Here is an 18093-nt window from a genome sequence, read left to right on the forward strand (position 1 = left end):
GCTAGTTAGTGCCTGACAGGTTGTAGGAGTGCACTACGATACAAAGATGGTAGTAGCACATCAGATACAAGTTAGAGATAACTTTTTGAGTCACTTGACTCTTACAAGGTTTGAAGAGTTGATCAGACGTTCATATGTACCCATTCAATATTTTAAATCTATTTAGAAATACAGTGTTAGTAAAAAACATACAGGTATGCTTGGACAAGGCAAGAAATCCTTTCCTCCCCAACATGCTTACAATTCACATCTCCACATCCATACATGTCCAGTAAGTCTCAGTATTGTTACCTGTACTGTGCCCATGGGACAACTGAGGCACATAGAAAGAAACATGATCACTAGGCAGGTTGATTAGAACCAAAAGCACTTACAGCCTCAGTGTGATGCATGAGCCACCAGATCTGCTCTCTACCATCTTAATTTTTTGCTTTCTATGTCTGCATTTCTTCGCTGAAAAAAAAAATCAGTATGAAGCACCACTGCAGCAGAACAGAGCAAGTCCATTAAGAGAGACACTGCAAGACTTCAGCTGTAAGATACATCAACAATCAGTTCTAGGTGCAAGGCAGGCCTTACAGTTACCCCAAATCTTTTTGCAAGTTTCTCTAAACAGTTACAGACTGTTCCTGCATGGATTTGCCAATGCCTCATGCTGCTGTGACATGTTCTAACCAAGCACTTTCTGAGATTTACTTATTTTCAGCCATCAGGCGCTATAAACAGTGCAAGAACACAGCTGAGGAGCTGTGTAAAGCAGCAAATGCTGTGCTGAGCCCAGGCTGCTGCAGCTCAGGCTGGAGCCAGTGTGCACACACCTTTGAGCTGCTGTAACTCCCATGCTGCCAGGGGCACAGCCAGCTTTCCACATGGACATGGGGTTTCGGTTTTCTATCAGAAGGCACTGGGATGGGGCTGTTCCATAGCTGAACTTCTACAAAGGAACTGGAGCAATACCACGGTTCCTCAGGTATAACACTAACATCAAAGATGATCTTTTGTTGTCCAAAAACTCCCGGGAGGCCCATCTGTGGCAGTGGCACCGGCAGTAACCTGGTGCTCTTGCAGAGGTTCCTTCCTACAGGACCTGTCTGCAGCCCCTGGAGCACAGGGTTCCAGTGGGTCAATCACAGGTGGTGTGCATGGTGTTATTCTCTGTGCAAGTTCAGAGCAGCATAGTAGGTTTAGGTCTATGCACTGGAAATAAAAAGTGGTTTAATAAAAAAATAGAGCTTTAAAAGTACCTAAACAACATGACAGAGTTTGTGGCTCTGAAATATCTAACACATTTAAGAACTGCATTTTCCAGGAAATATTTCAGTTAGAAGACTTCAGAAAAAATACTTTTCGAAGTGTGGAGTAATTCACATACATGCAGTAACAATGCACGAGAAAGGGAGGAATATTTTTGAGTATGCACTTGAATTTGCAAGATTGTCATTCCAGTGTATTACAGTCCATTTTGCACATTACAGTTCTGTCTTAGCAAAAGCACAGTTGCAGCAGCATACATTCATCTTTATGCTGGAGATTCAGACAAAAATATTATTCTCAAGTACATCTCAAAAACTAAGGAGTGGATTTGGGAGTGTTTCCGAAATAAGACTAATTCTGACTCTGCAGAATACCAGATCCACACAGTATCACTAAAAAACCTGGAGATTTCAGTAGAAATTCTTGCATATTGCATGTATTTTATCCTGTTTTGTTATTTTTGGCTGCCCATTTTCCTAATGCTTTTGGAGACAATTCATATTCTCATCTCTGTTCTCTTGCCTTGCTGCACCTGGTTTAATCTCAAATAGCTATTCAGTTTTAAAAAGCACCTAAAATAATGCCATTTCAAGTTCAGTAGTACAGAGTTTTCAAACTAGTTGCATCTTTCCTCTTCAGTATGTGCTTGCCAGACATATTCTTTAAATCCATTCAGCAAATACAATACAGATTTATTTTTTCCTGTCCCAGGTGTCTCACTACAAGAACCAAGCAGTCCACTGAAATGTCAGTACCTGTAGCTCAGCATGGGTATTTCTGTATCTGCAGTGGACACTCTGATGTCAGTTTTCAAGCGCTGATTTCCTTGGCTTAAAATTTTCCCTTCGGAGGAGCTTTAATTCTCTGAGTTCTTGTGGGTGTAAGCTCTGGTCAACACCAGGTGTTAGCTTGTAATTTAAAGGAGATTGAATATAACCATTTCTGTAGAGACAAACCCGCTTGCAGAATTCAAAGGTGCTAAACATAACACCGAAGTATGGCACAATCTGATAAAAAAGCAATATAAGAAAAAAAAATTAGACTCACTAGCAGCATCCATAGCTTAGATGTTTTAAAAAAAGGGAACTTCTAGGACTTCAGATCTGATATAAAAATAGACCTTGTCCTCATTTATATAAAATCAGTCTAATTTCAAGCTATGCTGGCAGCAGCAGTGTGCTAAAAGTAGGAGTTTATTGTTGTTACATAACTAATTATAGCAATATTTGTGAGGAAGAAGATCTGTGCTACCCAATAGATTACCAGAACTTGTCAAACACCCAAGAACATCCTAAACAATCTCAGCAAATCCTGGCAGGAAATGTGGAATTTATTCTATATAAGCTGGTGTGACTCCACAATTTTTTTCTTTTGCCCCATGCAGAACTAGCAGCTCCAGAGCCACTGCCTTTATATCAGCCAAGGTAAGGCAGTCACAGGCAGGCCATCACAGTCAATCCTACTGTCACTCAATTAGCACTCATTAGCTGACCTGTAGTATTCCATGTAGGTAATCCTCATCACAGCACTATAAAATGTATTTATGTAAATTAAATTACCTTCTGTTTAAGCTACCATGCTTTATTTCATGCTTTCAACTCAGCAAAGGCTGCAGTAACTGATCCACATGTATCAAATAGCTGGCTGAAAGCACTGCTTTGGACTTCTGGCCAAGTGGCTTATACAAGCACACTTTTTTTTACAGCTCACTACAACATGCCAAATGACTGAAGCTCAGGTCAGAGGGAGAACTTGTTTAGCTGTCCTAAGTGGATTGCTTGCAATCCCACATCCACTCCACACCTTGTGTGCTAGGAGCACCCACTTCTACAAAGATGTTGAAATGAACTTTCAAGTGGAGACATCTAGAAGCCAAGCTTGGATTTGGGGAAATACAACCAAACCAAGTTCCAAGGCTGGTTTATAACCTGTCTTGTCACTGATTCTGTCATCTATAAGCTACTAAGTACAAAGGTATGTCATAAGCTTTCTATCTTAAACTGCCCAAAACTATCTCGATTCCTTCAGGATAGTATTTGACTGGGATGAAAGCAAAACCTCACCTTGAGCAGACTGGGTGTGAGTCCTCTCCAAAGTCCAAGCACACCTTTGTGCTTCACAGTTTGCCGGAAGCAGTCAGCCATGCCAGTGAAATGGACATCAACTCCTCCATAGTGGGGAAGCCAAGGACTCTGGGCCTGTCAAGAGACACCCAGAGGAATTTAGAACCAGCAGAGAAAACCAAAGTAATTAATTATTTTCTCCATTCTGCTATATAAGGAACAGTCAACACCAGGTTTCAACAGACACATCTGGATTCCTCCCAAAAGTATCTAATTTGCATTAAAATTTAAATTAAAAAGGGAAAGAACTCCCTCTTTGATAGGTATGAAAGTGAACAGTAATTTCACACAGTGCCCCTTTTGTACCATGTCACTACTAGAAATAAATCCCATCCTTTTGAAGACAAACCATCTGAACCAGAGCCAAATATCCCATCAGCCCCATGCCAGCTGCTCAGGTCCAGGTAGAGATATTTCACACTCCTGGCAGTGGAACACTATGAGAGGGAAGGTTGGAGCCACACTGCCTTCCTGTAACTCTGATCAAACCAGCTGACTTGTCTCTTGGCTGCTGAGGCTGTGTCTGCACTGCTGTGAGAAGCACAAGCTGTACTAGAGGCTGAGGAGCAGCAGCCCAGCAGAAATGGAAGGATGGGGAATTTATCTCATCCAGGAATTTATTTCATCCAGGCTGTTTGGGCTCACCAAAGGCTGCAAGTGAGCAGTTGGTGCCCATGCTCCCACATCAATGTGCTCAGTTGATAGGGACTAGCTAAAGTTACCTGGGGAGAATCCTGTTGGCTGGCAGCTGAACTTCCAACTGCAGTACAGTGTCTGTTCACATGGAAGAAGTGTAGTTGGTAATTTTTAACAGCTAAATCCTTTCTTCATTAATCTCCTACTGCGTTAGCACAGACAGGATAACCTGACCTTGAATAATCCCATCCTCATCCATCTGTGCACATGCAGCCATGGATTTACTGTGCATTGACAAATCAGGGTTTCACTCAAACACATGGCAAGTGACACTTAAGTGTCAGGGCCCCAGGACACAGATTGATGCCTTGCAAACTGATCATCCTAAGGCAGAAGTTTGATAAAAATGGGGCTTGTACAGTTAATTGATGGATGAATATGGGTATCATGATCCCCACATTGATCTGAAACATCACATAGAGCAGTGATTTTTCACTCCTTCTCTAGACTAGCCTGTAGCTTCTCAGAGGTGCTAAGCCTATGACAAGCCTCATACAACTGACAAGTGGTGATGGGATTTTCTAGGTGCCTTAGCTATAGCATTTCAAGTACTTGGCAACTGAGATCCTGGAAAGACAAACAGATCAAAACTCACACTCTATGTATATAAGAGAAATTGCTAATCAAATAGTTAAGGGCAAGTCTACTGTAAAATTTAAAGGCTGAAAAAAACCACCTGATAATCCCCCAGACTAAGGGCATGTCTTCTTTGTCTAAAAAAAACACAGATCATAATTTTTTTCTCATTTTTTTCTGTCTGATTGAAATGCATGTGAAATACCTCTTATGGCAGGTAACAGGTAAAAACCTGCACAAAGACTTTCATGTCTCTTCTGCAGAAGATGTTGAGTGCTCAAACTGAGACTTCAGAAACCAGTTCCATAAGAATGGTGATATTAGCACCAGCAATGCTTAGAAAAAAACTAAAATGATTAAAGTATCCCTAAAAATGCAACAGCAGTCACAGGAGAACTGGATTCAAAACCCTCTTCTGCTTTCTCGACTGTCAGTCAGGTTCCACAAGTTTGTTTTGTTTGTTTTTTTTTTTTTTTTGTAAATGAAGTTATAAGCAGCCAAGCAGTAAAGACAGACAGGTTTCTGAAATGTTTCAAGAACACAAGAATGTTATTAACATGTGATTCCCTTCCTTTTTCAGTCCCTTTGTGGTAGGCAGGGCATGGCCTGCCAGAATTTAACTCTGTGAGTTTGACTTGATCCCCTTCATTACTGTACACACTGCAAAGGCACAGATGAAAGGTTTGATTACAGTACTCCTGCCTGCAACACCAAAAGAAGTGACAAGCACACTGCAGGTTTCAGTAACACAGTAAACACCTTCAGAAGGCAGTTTAAAAGGAACAGGTAAATCAAGCCTCTAGATTTCCAATCTGCCCATAGACACTGACCTTTTAAGAGATTTCCTGAAATTATTTATAGTACCATTCCCCATAGATAGAGTATATGCTGCCAGCCTTTCTGCTTTGAAGGAGCTGTATGCTTCTAGGACCCTTCACAGAGTAATTAAATAACAATTGTTCACAGAATCTCAGAATCACCTACTTCAAGAGGAAAACTAAGAACTGTGTTGTAGTTAAAACTCCAGTATTTTGGAACATAGCTAAATGAAGTTAAAATGCATTAATAAAAGAATAATACTGCAAATGTGTTTCACCTGGCACTGTTGTTCATGAAAAAGAGTAGCTGTGGGTTTTGGTGGTTCTTCATCTAAGCATGTCTACCACACTGCAACCCTCACAACCACCCTATGGCACCAGAGCCAGAAAATGGAAGGAACAAAACAGACCAAACTGGTCCCCTCTCTTTTGCAGAAACCTACCATGACATACAAATCAAGCAGCTAATCTCTTCCCCAAAAGGTCAGGTTTATGACAGAGAATTTCATGCATCTCAAAGCAGCTGGAATTCCTTGCTTTTGACACCCCCGGCACTATGGGCTGCTGCATGGAAGCCTGTTTCTTTTGAAGACTTCCTTCCTCCCAGCTGCAGCTGTCTCCAGCTGCAGGAGGCTGGGGATACAGCTCCCTGTGCTGGTAACAGAGAGCCAAGGTGTTACTCATAGTAGTAGCAGAGCTGAGTCCCTCTCTTTTTACCTCTGATGGACAGTGGGCTCTCCAAATGATTAAAACACATCAAATGCAGAATTGCCTCCACCTGATCTCTCTCACAAACACAGTATTTTTACATCCAGAGCCCACCAAGTTGAATCAGTCACTGCAACACTTCCACTGTTCTACTGCAACACTCCAAACCCAAGAGAGACATCTACAAAATAATGCCCAATTACCTGCATGCAATATTCTTTTAAAAGAAACAAAATATTTAAATAAGGGTGCAGTGTCATGACTGCAGGTTAATTGTTATAGGTAATTGTTACCTGAAGACTCTTCAGACACCATCTCTCCCATTGTCTGCATTACAAGGTGACTGCCAGAACAACATAATCCCATTTTGGGAACTGATCTCACAGACCTTTTCAATGAGCCTCCCTCAACCTCTCTCCTGTGCAGATAAAAACTTTTCACTTGCTTTTTGGGACATTTTAGTTTGCAATTATTTGTATTCACATGTATCAGAGACTATGAATTAATGTATTTAATTCATGTACTTCCCCCCTTTTCCCTGTTCATAAAGTTTGTTGGTATATATTTACCTTTACATATATTACTTTACCTATATACATATATATATATATATATATACACCTTTACATATATTTACTATTTATTTTTGAGTAGGCAATTCTCTTGGCACAGAGTATGGAAGATAACTAACAGTGAATAGCTGTCATCAGTGGTATGCTACCCCGATGGTGGATAGAGTAAAACTTCTTGTTATTTACATATTTTCAACAGATTCAGGTGTCCTACATTTCTGATCACTTAAAAAAAAGTACAGGAAGACACTTTGCACACAGCTCAAGAGTTCACACTCTTAATCTGGAAGCTAAAAAAAGAAATCTTTGCAGTCTGGGTTAATAAGGGCACATGCAACAGGCAAATGCAGCTGTAGTTCAAAGGAAACTGAAGGTCAAGGATTGCAGTTTTCATTCAAGTTAATACCACTCCAGTCCACAGAAATTTCACTCAAGTGAAGACTGGATGCTTGAAAGAGTGTTTCATTCCACTACAATGAAAAAAATAAAGTGTAAATATGTGGTAATATTTTGGGGGAAAAGGCACCCTCTTGGGCTTAATCAATTCTTCCTCCTAAAGGTCAGCCTTACTCAGCAGTCATTCCCTGTCAGTGGTTTAGTAATGCTGACTTACACCCCTGGTTAAAGTCCACCCAAAGGTATTCAGGCACAGAGGAAGGTAACCCATGGCAAGCTATCAGGATATCAGTTCAGAGCAGCACAGCACAGCTGACCTCCAGTGTCCTGCACTCCAGGAACACCTTGTCCCTTCCTTTGTAACCTGAACTGGGAACAAATCATGCCTTTCTGGGAAGAATGGCACCAAGTGAACAAAACAGCTTCATGCTTGCTCAAAAGCTTGACTCTGCTTTAGATATATATCACCAGGCCTGTTGCACCCTGAGGCTTCACAGTTTGTTGCAGAAGTCCTCCTTTGCTGCTGAGCCTAAGCTTCCTGTGCTTTAACACCTGCTGTGTGAGGAAGTCTTTATTGAGAATATAGAAGTCTTTTTCCTCAAGGCAGTGCAAATCCCTTGCATGGGCAGCTCTGGGTGGCTTCCAAATGCCTCGTGATGGTTCAGCTCAAGCCCTACAAAAGGGTGCATCATTTTCATGCACATTAACACTATTTAATGGTGCAAACCCCTAGGCAGACTGGCTTGGTCCCACACTTCACACAGTGGATGGCAATGCTAGCTCCTGCATCTCCTGCTGCCTATCTAAGAACTGAGGAGAAAACTAATTTTTAACAGGACTGGGGCTTTTCATAGGTCATACTTTCATTTGCCTTATGTGGATGAGGTAAGGATTTACACAAAATCAAAATAAATCACCTATAAAAGAATCACAGAATGAACTAGGTTGGAAAATACCTTTTGAGATCATCAAGTCCAGCCTATGATCTAATACCCCCATATCAACTAAACCACGGCATCAAGTGCCAAGTCCAGTCTTTTTTTAAACATGTCCAAGGACGGTGACTCCACCACCTCCTGGGCAGGTGATTCCATTGCTCAAGCACTCTTTCAGTGAAGAATTTTTTTTCTGACATCTAGCCTAAATTTCCCGTGGCAGAGGGGAAAGTTTAACTCAGTCCTAAGACTGTGTCCTCTTCTTCTGTCAATTGTTGCCAGTGAGAAGAGACTGACCCCCATCTGACTACAGCCACCTTTCAGGCAGTTGTAGAGAGTGATAAGGTCACCTCAGAGTCTCCTTTTTTCCAGGCTGAACAACCCCAGCTCCCTCAGTTGTTCCTCATAGGGCTTGTGTTCCAAGCCCCTCACCAGCCTTGTTGCCCTCCTCTGGATGTGTTTGAGGATCTCAACATCCTTCCCAAACTGAGGGCCCAGAACTGGACACAGCACTCAAGGTACAGCCTCACCAGTGCAGAGAACAGGGGCAGGATGACCTCCCTGCTCCTGCTGGCCACACCATTCCTGATACAGGCCAGGATATCATTGGCCCTCTTGGCCACCTGGGCACACTGCTGGCTCATGTTCAGTCGACCAGTCCCCCCAGGTCCCTTTCTGCCTGGGCACTTTGCAGCCACTCTGTCCCCTGGGCACCTGTAGCACTGCAGAGGGTTGTTGTGGCCATCAAGAGAGAGTTGATCAAGTTCTAACTCCCGTTAATGGAGTGTTTTCCATAATTAGTCACCTCACATGTCACAGGTACATCACTCTAAGCACAGACAAATGGACACAAGGCTGTCCTGTATACCTGATGCAAAAGTACCCACGTTGGGGGTAACAGTAATAGCTGTACCCCCAGAGCCATTCTTGCATTAAGGTTATGTCTGTAATAGGTGTGTGTGAGCAGCAGCAAACCCAGCCTGTGTCAGGTCCTGTCTGCTGGGTGAGCTTATGGAGTCTAAAAAGGTGGGCTGAGTTAACCCATCTGATCTGTCCCAAAGCAGATTAAAGAGCTCTCACTCACACCACACTTATGACAAAGTTGAGGCACTGTGAGAGGCTGGCACTACCAAATCTCAGTTTGGGGGTATGGTGGCCACTTAGTGTCTGGGGAGATCATTTGGAGAGAATTTCATTCTGCCTTCCCTCAGACTTCCTGAACTTCAAACAGGTTCAATGTGTTCTGCTTTTCTTCAGCAGACCACTGTGTTGCAGAGCTAATCTACCTCGAGGTATTACATAATTATCACACCACAGCTTCTTGGATGAACAGGTTGAGAGTCAAGGCAGACCTCACAGTTAAAGCAGCCCAGTCCTACTTCCAATTTTTGATCTACAATTTCTTCCTCTTATCCAGTTTTCCAACTAACACTGTTCAGTGTTCCAACTGGACAGACAGTCAGTCCACCTGCTTTTCTCCTGTGGAAGTCTGGGGATCTTAGAGAAATGCTTCTGAGATTTGCTCAGATTCATAAAAGCTGATCTAGGCTGTTACAGAAGACAAAGCTTACATTATGTTCCATAGCTTTTTTCAGGCATTGTCTCAACCACTTGCCAGACCAAATACTTCTCTAAGCAGCAGAGCAGCATTCTGCAACAACTTCAGAAAGTGGTATAAAATATCTTTGTAACAACATCAATGAAACAAAAAAAATTGCAGGTAGCTCAAAGTATTCAGATATAGTAAAAAAGGAAAGAAGAGATTTTGTAGAAACATTACCAGTGCTTCCTTAGACCCAGGTTAAGTCAAAGAAAAATTTCCCTGCTAAACGCAGGCAAAAAAAAAAGAAAAAGAAATAAGTGTTCTTACTTGCACACAAGTCTGCAAGGCAAAAAGGGCAGTACTTGAACATGGCTTAGAAACTGGATTTAACAAAGAACACTATATTGTGAGGTAAGGAAGGAAAGCCAAGAATAACAGTCAGAATGACATAAAGATCAGTAAGATTTTGTTCAGAAACTGAAACATCATAAAAGTAAGTCAGGAAAACACTTACTATAGAACATAAGCCTCTCTTTCATTAATCCCCTTCTCCAGATGCACAACAAAAGCCATATTTCCATGCTGAAACATGCATACAGTACCTCTGAATTCTCTAACATGCCAATCAGGAGCAAAGTGAAAAAGGGAAGACAAAGGAATAAAATTAGGATAAGCACAATATAGAGGACTCAAATATTCAGTAAGACTCACTCATATTAATTAACATTTCTTTTAAGAAAAACATTCAAGTATATATAGCAAACACAGCATCTTTAAAAAAAAACCAACTTGATAAAGCTAATTCTAAGAGCAAAGGTGGAAGAAGCCATGGTTACAGAACAAATCTGACATCATAAAGCATCACCAAAACACAATTCTTCCTCAAAAGAGCTAAGGAAGTAGGAGCTGACAGTCAGCTCCTACTCCCACAGCTGTCAGTGACAGAAGCAGCCAACGTCAGAAGTGTAGGATTCAGATATGTAAAGTAAGAAAGGAGGAAGCAAAATTATTACAATGGAGATCAAAAATAGCACCTTATCCTTATGAATTCTCCCAAAGCAGAATTCATTTCCTAGTCTATGCAAACAATTCAAGCATTGTCCAGATGAGATGAAGGGAGCTAACTCTTCTAAGACTGCCTAGCACATCAGGTAAAGATCTGAACGGAATGTCCTGGTCTCCTGCTTGTACTCTACCCCAGAATCAATGGAGACAACCTTCTGTCCTAGTTTCTCAGTTTTTGAAGCTCCTGAGATTGTCTTACAACTCCCTGGCTCCCCATCACCAGCAGCTTCACTGGAAATCTTCTTTAGCAACATAGTCCCTCCATTTGTCAGAATGGTGGAACAAAAGGGAGGGAAAAGGAATCTGATACTGACTTCCACTGTGCTGGGTTCCTCTTCATACACCATAAACCCGGCATTCACTGCTTCAAAAAAAGCCCAGCACTTTTCCATGTGCACTGCAGAGCACACACAAGGCTCAGGGGTAGCTGAAGGCTTTGGTAGCCCTCTCTTCCTATCAGCCAGAAAGCTGAATCACTAAACTGAGGCTGCTTAGAATAAGATATCTCAGAAAAACTGGTCAGAAGTATCTGCTCCCCCATTTTCTACAGTCTTGAGGTTTTTTTCCTTTTCTTTATTCTCTCCTTTCTAGATCCATCCCTTTTCATGATGCTTTTCCTGGTGCTGTACTAGGCAATTCTCTCTTCTGACCAGCACCCTACAAACTGCACAGACCAGCAAGCACAAAGCAGAGCTGATCTCTGCAAAGCTGGGCCATACCCTGGTGCCAATTGGAAAACCCAGACTTCTTGGATAACCTTGCAGGAGTTCCAGTGCGCTCTTGGTATCAACATGGGTTGCAATTTTCAACAACAGGTCTCTTTTCTGGACAACTCTATATGAATTAATTTCCAGTACCCAACAAATTACAGGATTTCACATCTAGGGAGCTTGCTCTTTTGAAATATCTTTGCCTTCTCCCATGCCTTTAGAATAAATCACTGAACAGGAGGTGTTTCTCTAAGCTCAGAGAATCACTATTCGGAGTTGCAATGCACTTATGAGGAAGAACCCTCTCTGTTGATGAGCCTTTTGTTTTCACGAGAAGTATTTTTGGCCTCTCCAAGTCCAACGTATTTAGGCAATGAATCCAGTTCCCGTATTGCCGGAAGGGCCGAGCAGATAAGCTCCCCTCGATGGAAGAGCGCGGCCTAGTGGCAGGAAAATGAAACGAGCGCCTGTCCCACTTCTTCACATGCCTGTCACGACACAGCCCGACACAACACATTGCACCAGCTACAGCCAAAACCTGCTTTTGAACTGATTACAAAAGCTGAATGTCCAAGTAACTGTTGCATCAACAGAAAATATCAAAAGGGGAACAGCACAGTAAATACCTTTATCTTCTTTTATTCTTCAGGGCAACAGCATTGCTGTAAGCCTAAGGATATAAAGTAAAAGAAGGCTTGTAAGGAGTATTTGCTTTTCTTAGACCCACTGGTACAGCTGGAAAAAACGATCAAGTTTTCATGCTCAGAATCCTTCTTGTCTGAAATATTTCATAAGATGAAAGTGCTCAGTTTAAACCTTGACTTTTGGACACATCAGCTACGTGAGCTGGTCTGATAAAAGCCCCTTACTCCTCCTGCTGAGGTTCTCTGCTACAAGATGGAGAGAGGGCAGTGAAGGCTTCCATGACAGCATCTGCACCCTGGAAAGGGGAACAGGGGGAGCAGGAGAGGGAAATGCAGAGTTTCACTGACCTTCTGCTACCTTGTGACTTGCCAACCAGGCTACCGCTTGATGAAGGGGGCAAGGACCTATATAAGGCTGCCACAATTAGTGACTGTTTTTCTAATAAGATCACAAAAGCTTCCCATAAATCTGCATTCCCAGGAACTAGGCTGAAAACCCAAACTCATGTGCCCCTGCCAGAGAATGACCATGTGATGAAAGCTATTCACTGTCTCTCTACTGATGAAGTTCTAATGAAAAGTCAACATCAGCAAGTGAATTATGTCAGTGAGATGGAAGCTGTGGGATAGTGGTTGTTTTGTGGGGTTTGGGTCTTTTTTAGATCACTATTGTTAAAGTTCTGGAGAAAAGATCAGGAAGATATATATAATAACTCTTGTTTTGCTGATGCTCCAGGAAAACAGCAGCACCTGCAGCTGGTAAGTCACTTGTTAACCAGAGGAGTCAGAAATAAGCACAAGGATAACGATCCTTCAGACTTAACACTGAGCAAGTTTGTTTTGTGGTGAGGCATAAATGGCAGACACACAGGCTCTGAAAAACCACATGGATCTCATTCATCCTGCCTACCACCAACAGGACTGAATTTCTTCAGCTGGCAAACTTTCAGCCTGTATTTCACTGAAGGCTTGCCAATTCTGAATTTTGAGAATGTGATGGAACTGCTATGGAAAAGGAAAGAAATAAAGATACAGAGATGGAGTCTGAGAGCATATACATATCCCATGATAGTACTTGAACTCATATTAAAGGTGTAACAGCCCATTTGTAGCAATGATTTCCAGAGTTCAAAAACAAAACAACAAACAAACAAAAACCCACTAACCAGCAAAAAACCCAACAAAACCAAAACCAAAGTCTCTGTAGCCTACTGGTAAGGGAAATAAAGTGGTACCCATGATCACCTGGCTAGTCTTGTCCCAAGCTCTTGCACCAAGCACCTACGACAAAGTACTGGTAACATGAATGTTCTGTACCTGCATCTTCCTCTTGACAGTTTCAAAGGGGAAAGAAAGTGTCTGTGCCACAGCAGCTGCTACACAGCCATTTACAAAGTTCTGAAGAGGAGTGAAACGAACTATGGGTTCTTGCCAGATTGTGTCCAGACTGGTGTAAACAAAGAATGAGCCCGCAGAAAATGGAACAGCACCTAGAAAGCAAACCAGACGGGATTATATCAACACACTGTACACTAAGAGAGGAGAGCTCTCCATCACATAACTAGAAAGATGGGAGGAGCTGCTGCCAATTTACACCTCACATTCCACAAACCCAATCCAAATTTTGAAGAATTTTACTCTTTAGTCCCCGGTTTACCACCAAACACCCATATTGTACCATCTAGATATGCTGACAGGGGCATACATTTACCTATTAAAATGTGCACGTTGTCAGAATTATTAACTGCTATAGTCTCATGACAGGTCAGGTGTTTCTCCAGGTTCTCTCCTGTGACAACTCTTTCCCAGTCCAACCCAACCCTAGCAGTTGCACAGGTAAACAGAGCTATGTCTTCAGCCAGGCTGATGAGGGATACTTCTGGCCTCTTTTGCTTGTTTCATGCTCTCATCAATTTTATAGTGGGATTATACATTTATTATTATTGTTATTACACATTTTATATAATGTCATATTGTGAAAACATGGACTCAGTTAAATGGCATTTTTAAAGACTATGCCGAGTAAATAGATAATTAAAAGTCAATTTCAAGTAAAGAGAGAATATAATTAATCTTAATTTTTCACATCTACTATATACTACAGCTCACACTGGTTTCACTGAACAGCTCAGGAGACACTCTCACACTCAACAGGAATTACAAGCACTCTGCGTGTGTGTGTATAAATGTGTTTTAAGAGTTTAATGGTGAAAATTGTGCATCCAAACACAATGAGATAATCTATAAAAGAAGGAAAAGAGTACTTTGCTGAACACTTAACCATATATACAATGCTACACACTTGCTCCTAATTTGAATAAAGCTGCAGCAAAGGTGCCTTGCAGTGCCTTGCAAATCTCCACATCTTCTACAAGAAAACATTCCTATTTGCTTTTGAAATCAAGTGAGCAAGTGAACACACTACACAGCTGCAACAAAAACCAGGCAGTGAGGTGCTTTCACCCCAGCATTGTTTTACCTAATATTGCTGGTGAAACACCACGGTAGAGTGCGCGGAGCCCCTCTTGGTGATAGATCTTGTAAAAGGCGTGAAGAATCCCTTGGTAGGATGGCTCCAGCCGGTTCTGCACGATGAGCCGAGTTTTAATCACATCGCTGGGGTACGTCACGGTGGTGGCCACCATGCCAGCCAGGCTGCCTGCCATGATGGCTCTCCAGTGGGAAATATGGCCCAGCTCATCCATGAAAAGGGTAACAAGTCTAAAGCAAACACATAAAAGAAGTACTAGTAATGACACTATGAAGAAAACACATTAAAAATTAAGGCAGATGTTTCTTGATGCAAATGTTCTTTTGACCACAAGCCACTTCAGCAGCAGGAACTGAAATTTCAGCATGTGATTCATCCAAGATCTTATTACACGTAACACAATACAAGCATCCACCTACAGGATGAAAATCTTTCTTTTGTATTTCCACATACAGGATGAAAATTGCCATGATTCAAAACACATCTGCAAGAAATTATCTGATCATCAGTTAAAGACATTGGTCCAACCTGCCAGTTAAGATTGTTATCATGTAAGAGGAAATATGTAGATAATGACATCACAGGCCTTCTGAGAGCAACTGAACCTTCTTCTATTACTTATTTTGGGACAGGAAGGTTCCCAGGGACACACCTCTAGAGAAGACTTTAATCCAGGCACTATTATGCTCAGGAGTTTAAGTCTCAATTTGAAAATTTGAAATTGAAGCACAGTTTTAAAAGCTACACACAAGTCATACATTTGTGGTGCACTGAAGGACTTTTCTATGACAGGAAACTCCTACATCAGGCAGCAATGTCCTGGAGGCAGCTAGAAGCAAGTAAAAACACCAGAGTTTTAGCTGGAGATAAAGAAATATATTATTCTATTTTGGTAGTATTACCTGAAACATCTGAACAGCACATCTACATTTAACCTGCATGCTGTAGAACAAAATAATGTGCAAATATTTACAAGTCACTGCTCGCTCAGTCAATGTTTTTTCATTTGAATGTGCATTTTCTACTGCATGAAAATCCTTGCATCTACTTGTCTCGAGCCCTGGGAGTGCCCAGGGCAGAAAGCCCAGCCAATCAGAAGCAAAAGGGCATAAACCTTTTTTCCTGTGTGTCTTATGCAGTTCCTAAACCCACACAGCCTAATTTTCCTGCATGTGAACAAATGCCTGGGGAAGGTGGCGGGGTGTCTCTAGGCACTACCTGATAACACTTAAAACTGCCATGGAAAGACAAGAGTCCGTGCAGAGTAATTGCTGAGGGAGCTGACTGTGCACAGTCCTGCTCCTCCTGGGACTGTTTACCTAAGCTGCCCTGTAACATTTCTCTTTCTGTGTTTCTTGGCCTTATGTACACCATTCTCCCAGTAGAAAAGACTTTCCCAAACCCCCAAATAGTGTATCAAGGACTAAGCACAGGCACCTTGTATTTAATGTCCTGGTTAGCCTACTTCCACCCGTAATTCAGAACACCCTGTTCAAACTAGACACAAACTTTAGCCTTGCAAAACGAATACACTGTTTCAAGCTGAACAAACAATGAAATTATTTTGCTCAAAATCAACTGCTGTATGTTGGTGCATACACTGACTTTTCTGTGAACTTTAAATTACATTAAAATTACTGTTTGTACCTTCCCACTCACATTATCTTGCTCTTTGTTTGACCACTGCATCTATTATGGCACAAAAAAGCTGCCCAGTTTTAGGGTCACTTCATTTGTGGTCTCCTGAAGGGCCTGGGCAGTCATGGGCAGATGACTTGCTGGGACAGATGAGTGACAAACCCAGCAGGTTGGCAGCACCAGCTGTGCTGCTGCCCAGAACAGAACAACTCAGCACCCAGCTGGGTGCAAATGTCATGTGCTACCATGAACAGCTGACTGGAAAAAAAAAAAAAAAAAGAAAAAAAGAAGCCCAGCCCCCAGAGTGGCAAAACATTCTGGTGTGTGCAAACAGTCAGGCACTCCCTGTAAAGGCTGAGAGATACTGGCAGCAGAAGGGAATCCTAGGAAACAGCACGGTTGGCAGAGCTCCATCCGCACCGCTCCATGTTCATCCTGCTGCAGTCCTATCAGCACTTACCTTAGTTTAACATCTGTGTATTATCAAAAACAAGGTCTTAGAACAAACAATGTCACATATCAACGTCAAAAGCGATCAAATTTGCTTAACAATTCCTGTGTGATAGGGTAAAAATATCTGACTTGTAATTTTGTTATTTTCTTTAATACAGACAACATAAATACTTAAGAGTGTATAAATTAATTAAACAAATTGGTTGCAAAGAACAGATGTGACAGCCACGCCTCTAGGTTGCACTGTAACTTCATTTCTAAATGAACCGGAGCAAAAGAATTTTAACAGACCATCAACCCTTCATCATGTGAAGAATACCTATGATTTTAGAATCAATTGCTGGCATATCACCAGGCCCTAACAATCGCTAGGCGTTGAACAAATTAGGTAAATAAAATTACAAGCAAGGGTCCGGATCTTTGGGGAGAAGGGGCGCACACCCAGCAGAGACAAAGCCATTAGACTAAACCCGGCACTCTCGCTCCGCTCCCCCCGCTGTCACGAAGGCCGGTGAGGGAGCGCAGGTCCCCGGAGCCCCGCGGAGCCCCCGCGCGGGCCGGTCGCTTACCGGCGGGAGGCGGCGAGCTGCAGGGCGCTGTAGGGGCAGAGGCGCAGGCAGGCCGTGAGGTTCCCCTTCCAGAGGGCCCGCACGCCCTCGGTGCGGCACAGGCTGCTCCCGGCGTCGCGCAGCCCCCGCCGGCAGTGCCAGGTGCCCACCTGCGCCAGCACCGTCAGCAGCTCCAGCGGCGCCGTCAGGCTGAGGCTCAGCGCGCCCGCCAGCCCGGCGCAGCCCAGGCGCTGCAGGGCGGTGACCCGGCCGTCCCGGCGCAGGGTGGCCATGGCCCCGCCGTCCCGCCGGAGCGGAGCCGAGCGGAGCGGAGCGGAGCGCAGGGAGCGGCCCGGCCGGCCCGGCCCGGCCCGGCCCGGAGCGGCCACAGCGGGGCGGCGCCGCCCGCCTCCGCCGCCGGAGGGCGCTGTGGCGCGGGGCTCCGCGCGCCCCGGGTGCGCGCTGCGGAGGCGGAAGGAAAACCCGGAGCGGAGCTGAGCGGAGCGGCGCTGCCCGCGGGTGAGCCCGGACGGCGCCCCTAGCCCGGTTCGCACCTGAATTCATGGATTATTACGTTATTGCAGTTTATGTAGCTGGGAAAAAGCGCCCTCGCAACAGCGACCCAACTGCACTCAGGACACACCCCTCTCTCCCTACAATTAGACGTGTTTCCACAGGGAGCGAATGCACACCTTTCTCCTTACCATTACATGTATTTCCACAGCAGCAAATGCGGCAACGGCACGAATACACAAAGACACCGAGTTCTGCTCCTGAAGCACTCTGTGTTGATGCTGGAACTGAGTAACTGAGTGATCATCATTAATAAGATTTACGAGGTCAATTATGTCAGGTTTTCTTGACGAATTGCCAGAGGGGGAAAAAAGGGCACAGGGAGGGGAGAGACCAAAGTGGAAAGGAGA

At 43.3% G+C, this 18093-nt stretch overlaps 1 protein-coding gene across 1 annotated transcript; it reads right to left on the minus strand.

Annotated features, from left to right (window-relative positions):
* Nucleotides 1–133: 133 nt before the first annotated feature.
* Nucleotides 134–17489, minus strand: SLC25A43 (solute carrier family 25 member 43). The gene is made up of 5 exons (XM_059858907.1): nucleotides 17192–17489; nucleotides 14520–14761; nucleotides 13358–13530; nucleotides 3318–3452; nucleotides 134–2261 (listed from the first exon to the last, which is right to left on the minus strand). Exons 1-5 carry the CDS (start codon nucleotides 17461–17463, stop codon nucleotides 2058–2060), a joined length of 1026 nt encoding a protein of 341 aa, XP_059714890.1. The 5' UTR covers nucleotides 17464–17489; the 3' UTR covers nucleotides 134–2057.
* Between the last annotated feature and the right edge of the window lie 604 nt (nucleotides 17490–18093).

Source organism: Haemorhous mexicanus, chromosome 14 (assembly GCF_027477595.1).
Source record: "Haemorhous mexicanus isolate bHaeMex1 chromosome 14, bHaeMex1.pri, whole genome shotgun sequence".
Lineage (NCBI taxonomy): Eukaryota > Metazoa > Chordata > Aves > Passeriformes > Fringillidae > Haemorhous > Haemorhous mexicanus.